The sequence below is a fragment of the Alligator sinensis genome, unplaced genomic scaffold (genome assembly GCF_000455745.1).
Source record: "Alligator sinensis unplaced genomic scaffold, ASM45574v1 scaffold381_1, whole genome shotgun sequence".
NCBI lineage: Eukaryota > Metazoa > Chordata > Crocodylia > Alligatoridae > Alligator > Alligator sinensis.
Genome location: NW_005842440.1, coordinates 275,509 through 286,134, shown reverse-complemented (window position 1 = coordinate 286,134; position 10,626 = coordinate 275,509). Strand labels below are relative to the sequence as shown.

The 10,626-nt window shown below is 37.9% G+C and overlaps 1 protein-coding gene across 5 annotated transcripts in view; it reads left to right on the top strand.

Annotated features, from left to right (window-relative positions):
- RBM25 (RNA binding motif protein 25) overlaps positions 1-8,849 on the top strand; it is a 43,382-nt gene extending 34,533 nt beyond the window's left edge. For all 5 annotated transcript variants that reach the window (XM_025211975.1, XM_025211974.1, XM_025211973.1 and 2 more), the window contains 6 exons: positions 1-85; positions 519-843; positions 1,470-1,744; positions 2,267-2,365; positions 4,285-4,332; positions 7,135-8,849. The exon at positions 1-85 is cut by the window's left edge and continues 45 nt beyond it. In XM_025211975.1, the coding sequence (XP_025067760.1) occupies positions 1-85; positions 519-843; positions 1,470-1,744; positions 2,267-2,365; positions 4,285-4,332; positions 7,135-7,227 (925 nt within the window). In that variant the 3' untranslated portion in view covers positions 7,228-8,849. The remainder of the gene's footprint in view (positions 86-518; positions 844-1,469; positions 1,745-2,266; positions 2,366-4,284; positions 4,333-7,134) is intronic.
- Positions 8,850-10,626: the final 1,777 nt, after the last annotated feature.

The window sequence follows — 10,626 nt, the reverse complement described above, 5'->3', positions numbered from 1 at the left end:
GAAGAGAGAGAAGGAAGAGTTGGAGGAAATCAGACAGCGTCTCCTTGCAGAAGGGCATCCTGATCCAGATGCAGAACTTCAGAGGGTAACTTCAGAGCCTTCTTTTTGCCAGACGAGTAGCAATTAATATCCTTATACTATTAGGCAGTGAAGTGTTTTGAGTATTGAGTATGTTAGAGACTGTATAACTGGTCTAGTAGTTAATACATGCTCTGTTCATCCAAATGTAGATCTAGAAAGCTTTTTTGGTTTCCAGTCATCTTGCGTAAGTATCACAAAATTGTTTATCTGGATTTTTAAAAATGAAAGTAGAGTTAAATGTTTTGGATAAACCAGGATTATATGAAGGCAGTAGTGGGGTTTGTGCATCTTTAGTCCTTAGTAAAGGATTCTACAGGAGACACTTCTTTGGGGGATGGAGAGGAGATTTAGTTAGGTGCTTTTGCAAGATAGTCTCAAATAGCACAGCTTTGGTTTTCAGCAACTTTTATCTGAGTTAACTGGCTGTTTTATTGCAGATGGAACAAGAAGCTGAACGGCGCAGGCAACCACAAATCAAACAGGAGCCAGAGTCTGAGGAGGAAGAGGAGGAAAAGCCAGAAAAAGAAGAAAAAAGGGAAGAACCAGAGGAAGAGGAGGAGGAGCCAGAGCAAAAGCCCTGCCTTAAACCAACCATGCGACCCATCAGTTCTGCTCCATCCGTTTCTTCAGCTAGTGGCAATGCAACCCCTAACACACCTGGTGATGAATCTCCCTGTGGCATTATTATCCCTCATGAAAACTCACCTGATCAGCAACAACCAGAGGAACATCGGCCTAAAATAGGACTTAGCCTCAAATTGGGCAAGTTGGGATTTCATTTAAATTTTTTTTTAGGGATGAGAGAGAAGAAATTAAGGAGTTGAGAAGCAGTTTTGTTTTCCTAATTACATTGTAACCATAGGAACAAGTAGAGTAATTTAGCATATTGAGTGGCTAGTAACCAGGGCAGTTCTTATCGATCCACTGGTTTTTGTTCAGAATCTGGAAGTAAACATAAGATTTGCTGTGCTAAGCAGTGGATTCTTAAAGAGTGCTCTGCCTTTGAGCTATGATAATGTTTCATGCTTAAAGTCTGTACTGGACAATATCTAAAAATCTGATGCAAAGTCTGTTGAATCCTTTCAGTAGAAAGGATCCAATTGAATCCTGTCAGTAGACCTTAGATCAGTGTTGTGAGCATTGATTCACAATGTTCTTTTAAAGACCAACAGAATAAAAAGTAGAGACTGACTAACTGTGCAGTGTGTCATGGTAAGCTGGTGAGGAATAGAACAGGAAATTTGGGCTATGGAAGTGGGAATTGAATCGCTTGACAACAATTTCTGTATTTTGTAGCCCCGATCCTTATTTTGAAGGCATGAATTTTACTGTGCAAATCTGTCCTGTTGCAGATTCCAAACATCTAATCCTCTTCTCTCTCCTTGTAGGTGCCTGTAATAGTCCCAACCAACCAAATGCTGTGAAGAGGAAGAAGCTTGCTGTGGACAGCGTTTTTAATAAATTTGACGATGAAGACAGCGATGATGTGCCCAGGAAGAGGAAATTAGTCCCCTTGGATTATGGTGAAGAAGACAAAGGCTCTTCCAAGGGCAGTGTCAATACAGAAGAAAAACGGAAACATATAAAGAGTCTTATTGAGAAGATTCCCACAGCCAAACCTGAACTTTTTGCTTATCCTCTTGATTGGTCTATTGTGGATTCAGTGAGTGACTATTTCCTTAAATTAAAAAAAAAATTGCTAACTTTGATCAGGAAACAATCTGCCAAGTAAACCATGTATTAAAAAAAACAAACAAACCCAACGCAATTCTTGTGGTTTTGTAGACTGATATTTATTCTACAGCTTGCCTGCTTATTCTAACTCTTGAATGTCTCTTGAGCTGCTGATACATATTCCACAATAAACTTGTTTTAACTTTTTAACTTAAATGCAGTTCATATATGGAAGGCTAGCTATTTCAATTGACTAGATCACCAAAGGGGAAGCTTTTCAGTTGTTAACAAGTTTGATTTGATAGTATAATGTTTTATGGAAAATTAGTTTGCAGTTCCATTGAGCAGACAAATGCTCAAATACTGATCTGGTATTACCTTTATTATGTAGGATTTTAACTAATTGTGTTGCGAGTCCCCTGCATCCCTATCGGTTGTACCTCTTCTAGTAGCTACGTGACCAGTAAACATGATGGGAATTCTCATTAAGTGGTGTGCTTTTCCATTTCAGACATTAATGGAACGCCGAATTAGACCTTGGATCAACAAGAAAATAATAGAATATATTGGTGAAGAAGAAGCTACGCTAGTTGATTTTGTTTGTTCAAAGGTTAATATAATTCTCCAAATACATTTAACTATCTGGGTTTTGCTTTTAAATTAAAAAAAATAATGGCAGCCAAATAACCATTTGAAGACTGCATGGTAGACAAGGATAGATTTTGTTCATAATGGTGAACAGCATAGCTGGAAGCAGCCAGTCAATACACAAGTAGTGCACACACCAGATTAACTCTGCTTCTTTAATATTTATGCACAGTATATGTAAACCCCAGCCCTCCTTAATGTGCTACATATTGAACCAGGCTTCTGTAGTGAGAACCTGCCAGTGCAGAAGATGAGATTTTTGCAGAAGCTTCAAACTAACTTAAAATGGAATGTTTGTTAAATCGGGTAGTGAAAGATACTACTGAAATTCTGTTCACTTCATTTTTAATTCAGTTTACTTCACATTGTGCCATAATTCTAATTTTTAGTCTATTAAAAATGCATAACTATTAAAGACTTTAAGAAGCTAGAGGTTTTGCCAGATAACTGAAAGAAGTTAAGATTTGATATTTGAAGAAAATGTAAAAGATGTTTCTGGAACTTCAGAATAAGCACACTGACTGATCAGATGGCCCCTTTAGCCATGGGGATGCTAATATTTCGTTCTTTGATTTCAAAGTTACTACCTCTGCCATGAGTATATGGTAATTAACAACTTTTAACAGGCTAGTACAGTTCAGTTGTTTATTTTTGCAAAATGTCTTTGAAATCATATTGCTACAAGTAGAGGTGGGGGTGGTATGAGGAAGGTGGTTCTGGTGCAGAATCCTTCAGTAAGATTTGTGACTGTAAAACTTTTAACCAGGTTCCATGCATGCCACATGCCTATACTGGATTATAGACATCTCAAGACTGTGCCCCTTCAAAGTGTACGTGTATAAAACCTCATTTTGAGAGGGAGAAAAGAAATTAACCTGAGTATAAATATAAGTCTAAACTACTGCTGAGGTTCTGATTCACAGCAGAGAATTGGTTAAGGGGGCCTGATCTTAATTAAAAGGGGATCTGGAGGAGGGGCAATGAACTTTTTATTTTGGGAGGTATGATGTATTGCCATAAATGGAGAATTTTGTTGTTGAATAACGGCAGGAAGTTTCTCTTTTAATCACCTTGCATGCATCCATTTGCAGTCATCTCCTGTTTGTTAACCTGTGATGTTCCATGCTTAGCATTAGGAGGAACTGTTCTAGAATCTGAAAGCAGTTGTGTAGATCACTATGGTGTAGCCTTCCTGATGTTTTATTTTGAAAAACAGAGAAACAGTTTTGAATACATTAAAATAAACACCATTTTTTTACTAAAACCAAACAAAGGGATTAAATTAAAAATGCAATGGTAAAATATTAATGATGGGAACATGGCTAGCTCATGCCCCCACTTAAGTGTCCCTTTTCCTAGCTACAGATTCAGATTGAATGAAGAGAAATTTAAGCACAGTTAATGGAATCCTTAGTAGCTCTTTTTGTGGCTTATTGGTGGACAGTTGGTGATTATACCTTTGAAGACAACCTTCACTGCTGTGAAAGGAAATGTAGTCTTAAGAATTCACAACAAGTTGCTGTAGAAAAAACAGGGCAGTTTACAATTATATATTAATAAAAGAATTACTTCTATTTGCCAATATTGAACTATATAGTATTTAGCAACACCTTGGAAGAGCAACCATTACTTGCCAGCAGCACTTCCCTCCCATCCCCCAAAGAACATTTTCCCTGCTATGTATTCAGGCGATACTCTGTACAGCAACAGCTGCTTGGAAGCAACTAGTACTAGGGCACCAGCTTGTTACTAGAATAGGCAGACATTCTGAATAGAAAGTAGTTAATATCTTTGTAGTTTTTAGGCATTTTTTCAGAGATCTTTTATATTAGTACTGTTTCATTTTCAGTTTGCACACTGAAAGCCATTTCTGTCTTTCAGGTTATGGCTCACAGTTCACCACAGAGCATATTGGACGATGTTGCTATGGTAAGTGGAAATTGTATAACTTCAAATCTGTTCACAACTTCTTTAATTTATATGCTTCTTATCTACACTACTATAGAATAATAGAGAAGTAGGGTGGGAAAGAACCTCCAGAGGTCATGTAATCTAACCCCCTGCCTGAGGCAGGATCATTCCTATCCAAGCTATCCTATGCAAATCCATAGTCTAACCTCTTAGTAAAATTATCGCCAACCCTGACAAGACATCCTAACCTGCCACATGTGAAGCAGGGGGATCATGGCAGCCAATGTCCTACTTCAGTAAAGAGTTGTTAATATATATTCAAGAGGTACTGTACTAGGAAGAGGGACATGCCACCTACTACAGAGGAAGGCAGAAACCCCCCACAGTCCATACCAATCTAACCATAGGGTAAAATATAGATGATAACAAGTGGTTAACTCAGAATTCCTGGGTTTTTTGAATTGTTAGATCTTTGCCTGTATATGTTCAAATTGCTTTGAAGAGACTGATGCAAAGTTAGGATTGACTGATACAAGGTTAGTAATTGACTGCAAAGTTAGGATGGAACACAGGCACCTACAATAATGTGTTTCTATCCAGTAAGCAATCAGTGCATTTACTGGCAGTAGTAACTAATACCACTATCATTACAGCTATTTAATGCTCAAGAAAATTGGAAGCATATGACTACTGTTATCCTATATCTTGTATATGTCAGATCCACAGAGCTGGGGTATGGAGCCAATCTGTGTCCGCTGAAACTAAATTTGATCAGTGAAACAGGTGTTTTGGGTTTTATTTTTTTTTGTTTGCTTATTTTCCTTTTTCTTCCATCCTTGCCACCTTCTGTAGAAAAGGTCCCTTGTCCAGCTTGCACGAATCCACACCTCCTTTCTGAGGAAGCAACAAGATAGTGCATAATTGCTAGGCAAAATTAATATGGTTCAGTTTGACATGTGGTTGGCATTTTCCAAATGAAGTGTTTTTGTGTTGGTAGATCTTGGGCAGTCACTCTAAGAAAGAGTGAGAGCATACAAAGAGTGCTTACTGGAAGTGATGTGGCCATGTCAGATCCTTGGATTTTTCTTTTATTACGCAAAATTTCTAATCTGTTACATATTTCAGTTCTTTTCTCTTCCCATCTCCTGCAACAACTGCAAGCTTCAATGCCAATGTCCTTAATGTCTTTCCAACATCCAGTCCTGGACACTGCCCCCAGTAAATAAGCAGTCACGTCGTAATATAAATTTAAATATGGATAGATTTTCGAAAGCATTTGGATTTACATGGGAGTGGTTTGAAAAGGTGCAACACGAAAGAAAGGAGATGGCAGGAGGAATAGACAATTCAGGTGTTAAAGTGGGTACGTGGCAAAGGACGAGCAATACAAAGGATAATAAGGCAAGAGGAGACTATAAGAGAGGAGTACCAGAAGATCAAATTTGATTTTGAGGAAAGGGACTCTTGTGGAAGGGAATCCAAAGGGGGATGAGAAGATTCAGCCAACAAGATAAGAATGGCAAAGAGCGTTTATGGAGTGGGGAGTGTTTATGGAGGGGGTAGTTTGGGTGTGGAGAAGTGTGGGGGGGGAAGTATGAGGTTACAGCAGGGGCGGGCAATTATTTTGGGCAGAGGGCCACTTAATGAATTTTGGCAAGCCGTCGAGGGCCACATGACAGGCAGCCAGGGGCAGATAAATATTTTCTAAATTTTTTAGGGGCCCTGCGGGCCAGATAGAATGGGCTGGTGGGCTGCATTGTGCCTGCCTCTGGGTTACAGTATTCAGATTATGAGCTAAGAACCTCAGAGACTAAAGCTTGTATGTTGAAAAGTCCAGGACAACACTGTAAAACTTGGCTGCAACCTGCATGTGTATAGAATAGGATAGTTGAAAATGACTACAAGGTTACAGATATGAGTGACAGGAAAGAGAGTGTTATGTCCCACTGCTTATGGGGAATGGAAGGAGAGGAGAAGCAAGAACTATAGAGCAATATATTGAACTATTGTCTTGCTTCTCCATAGAACTTATGATGAGCAATGAAAGTTGTTTGTTTTCTTGTAAAATGACAGAGAGAGAGTTGGATTGAGGACCACAGTGCATACATTCAGTAGTGCTAGAACAAAGGGGAGTTGATATGAAAGTGCCTGAGGTAAATGCTGTGCCTAGTGCTTGCAAAGAGTCCCAGCCACAAAACATTGATCCAAATAAAAACACTCCTCGCGTTTCAGATTTCCCTCAAATAAATGTTTTGATTTGGCTCATCCTATGGAGAGGCTGTACAGTTTGAACCTAAATCAGAATTCTTAAACATACCCAACATTTTAGTTTGGCCTCTCCCATTTTAGTGACTAAATGGTTCTGCTCCCTAAAAGACCACATGAAATGCATTTCTTGCTTGCAAATTTAATTTTTTTAAAAGTATGATGAGAAGTAAAAGGGCATTTCATGAAATAAGATGTTTTGGGTTTGTTTTTACCTCTTTCAGCTAAAATATTTGAAATGATTGCAATCTAGTCAGGGTTTAGTCATAATTAGTAATATTTATGTGATTCTTTACTGAAAAGATTCAAAGCAGCTTAGTCTGGTATGTACTAGGACTACATTGCTTACCCTTAAGAATAATACCCACCCCTTCCAGGAATAATTCAACATTGCTGCTTCATGATGGAAAATTAACTATATAAACTAAATGTCTAGGGAGTAAAATAAATTTTGTGAAAGCAAACAAAGTTGTTGACTTTCTGTTACCTTTCAGCGTAGTTTCTCTAAGTGAAAATTCACCAATAACCTGCTATATTTAATTTTCATATCTACAGGTATTAGATGAAGAAGCAGAAGTTTTTATAGTCAAAATGTGGAGATTATTGATATATGAAACAGAAGCCAAGAAGATCGGTCTAGTGAAGTAAAGCACTCTCCTTCCCTCTAGGGTCCCATTTCAGTTTTTTTTTTCTTTTCCAGCATTCAAGAACTTTTGAATTTTCTCTGTCCTGGGAGACATTTGTGAGACCTGTAATTTTTTTTTTTAATGTAGAAAATGTGAACATTTTTTTGTCCTCTGCCCTTCTCGGTTATAGTTATCTGAATCCTGCATTGGTTCTCTATAATTCACCAAGTACAGTTAATTGTATGTTTTATAAGCAGCAGCTACTGTACACAGTCTCTGGTAATCTTGTTCTGCTAACCTGTTCCTTGTAAATATTAAAGACTCCCCTGTTTTACAAAAAAATTGCACTTAATGTGAAAGTATATCCGTTTCCAACCAAGGTAATTGGTTTTACTGGAAGTGTATCATCCTCTTTCCATCTTCCTCCTTTTTATTTAAAAAGTGATCAGAATGCAATTTGAAATTAGAATTGTAAAAAAAAAAAAAAAAAAAAAGGAGTGGATGGAGCCTCTGCTGGCTTTCACAGAGAGTGGATGCGTGTTAACTTGTCTCCTCATCTGACTTAAGCAAAGGAGTTGCCTTAAAATTCTTGTTCCTATATAACACTGCAGGAAAAGTGATAGTACTAGGCCAACTTGGAATTGCTTGTGAAACTGGCAGCAGAATTCCTCTTGCAGACACTCTGCCAGTTTCCCCTAAAAGGAGCACAAGTTGCAGAAGCTTCTGGCTCCATTAGGGTTAGAGCAGAACCTCAGTATACACACTTGTTGGGGCGGGGGGTGTTTTCTTTTTTTACTTGGGATGTCTTGTGCAGAATTATTTCATTTTAGCTCTTACCACTGCCCTGAAAAGTAATCTGATTTTTTTTTTTTTTAAACACATCTTTTTTAAAAACACTTTTTTAGAATTTAGAAGGAAAATAAGCCAGTTTAGAACACTTCGGAGCAGAGAAGGAGGGTGAAGGATAATAGCAGTTTATAAAACTAAATCCCAAATTTTCAAAAAAATGTTGAAGTCTGTTTTTATGCATACCATCAAACCAGCCTTATTTTTTTTTCCTCTTCATTTTTTGTACTGTAAGCAGTCTGTATTATCAGTGGAAGAGGGTGATATTTTCCTGCCTTGTCTGTATGGGTTTTTATAAATAAGCTAATGTGATATAAATGACAAGTTGTACTGTACACTGCATTTTTTTAATTTCATACCCAGGTAAAAAGACAAACTGATGATGTGCTATGAGCTATTTGATTGCAGGATGACTTATTTTTCTTTTTTCCAGGGAGCAAAACTTTCTCAAACATTTTTAATTTTTAAACACAATTCTTAAGAGCAAACCAATTACGTACAACTGTTCCAGCATCTCTGTAATTGTATTTAATTGAAGGATACAGGTTGACTTGTTCAGAAAACATAACTGTGACCTTGAGTTACTAGATCCTTGCATCTTGAGAGGACATTTGAAAACACTGTTCTTAACAAATGGGATCGTGTAAAGGTTCCACCCTGTAAATATTTCAGATATTAAAAATGTATATATTTGATTTGGGGGCTCAAATTTTTTTGCAGTCTTGTATAATATGCCATAATTTATTTCAGAAAAGGAACCAGAACAAACATCTCTTAAAAAAAAAAAAAAAAAAAAAAGATATGTAGCTGGGGGGGGAGAAGGTTACATACATGGGTTTAACAGAAGCCTGCAAATGCAGGTGTGGCCCTAGTATGCTTTTTTTAAATCCCTTTGAGTCCTGAGTTTCCGCCCAAAAAAAGTATGCTTTGGAATGTGATGTGCAAGCAACACTGGTTTTATGTTGCAGCATAGTTTAGGGTTCGTGTGTGTTTTTTGTGCACACATGTTCTAACCCTTCTCTGGTATTCTGGTATTACTTTTGTTCAGTTATTGCTTTTATGGGAGTTACTTTACATCACTCATTTTTGGTAGTAATGGGGGCAAGTGCACAAGATCCAACTTTTGGAGATGCCTAACCATATTTCCCCTTTTCAGGTAGCAAGATTACTGTAAAAAAATAGTTTTGTATTACTATTTCTTATCAAGCATGTTAATTAACAGTAATCAATATGGTTTACCATTGAGAGTTTAAAAAAACCAAAGTTTTTCACCGAAATCAAGGTAGACTATTCTACTTGTGTACATACAAAGATCAGTATCTTCTAAGACATTTTCTGGTTAATAGTTGCATTAGCTGCACTGTTCTATTTACCTTTTTCCCCCTTGGATTCATGTAAAGATTTATTAAAATAATCTGTGCTTGGAAAAAATTGACATTATTTCTAGACTTTCAAATCAAAGCACTAAATGGTAGTGACACCAGACAGAAAAGGAAGGCAGGCTAATTGCTGGAGTACACTTTAGAAGACGCTCTCATCAAATACTACTGTGTAGAATATAATGACTGCTAAAAATGGGGTGTTTTTCCCCAATACCCAGGAAAAAATTATTTAAAAATGCAATTAAAATTAGGTTTCTGTAGTTGATTAGGCAAACCATTTCAGTGTCTAGTTTACATGACTATACCATTATAAATTAATAGCAGGAGTAATATTGTAGCTGTGATGATCCAGAAATGATGCAAGAGGCAAGAATTACCTAATGAAGAATGTCTTGCATTCCAAAGCTTATCTGGTTGGTCCAATAAAAAAAAAATCACTGTAAGAAATTCTTTCTTCTCAAATTCTAAATTAAAGTATTTTACTCTCTGGTAAAAAAAAAATGTGGGTTTATTGGATACATGCTATTGGCATGTCAGGGAAATGCACTCATTTATACAGTGGTCCTCAGAATCCTTTGTTACTGTATAATCAATTTTCATGGATATGTGATATGTTATGCTGCAGGACCACTTCAAGTATTTAATTTATATCAAGGAAAACATCAGCCTTGGTGTCAACTGAAGAAAATGCATTGGTTCTTCCATCATAAAAATAAATATACCAGTCATGGATCATGGTTCCTTTGGGCTGGGAACTATAATTTTAATGTTTGTTTTTTATGGTGTACAAATACTTTGAGCCTCCTAACAGTTGCTTTGAACCACCACATTGCAGCTTCAATACTAATGCAAAATATGTTGTACAGTTGCCCTTGGAATGCATTTCTGTGTGTACTAGCAAATTGCCTGTCAAGTATGAGGTGGGGGTGGCGGGGACAGAGGCCTCTGTGTTGTTCCCCACCCCCTGCTGCCTCGGGGCCAGGCGCACTCCCTGCCTAAACCTTTGGGCCTGGGCGCTGCTCCTCCCTGTTCAACCCCATGCTGCTGCTGCTGCCTCCCAGGGGGTTAGGGATGGGAGGAGCTTGCACATGACAACCGGTGGCCACACGCTGCCCCTAGTAACCTCCCCTCCCTTCCCCTCCCTGCCAGCTGTTGTTGCGGGGGGGGGGGGGAGGCGCGCCGGGCTTGGCCCC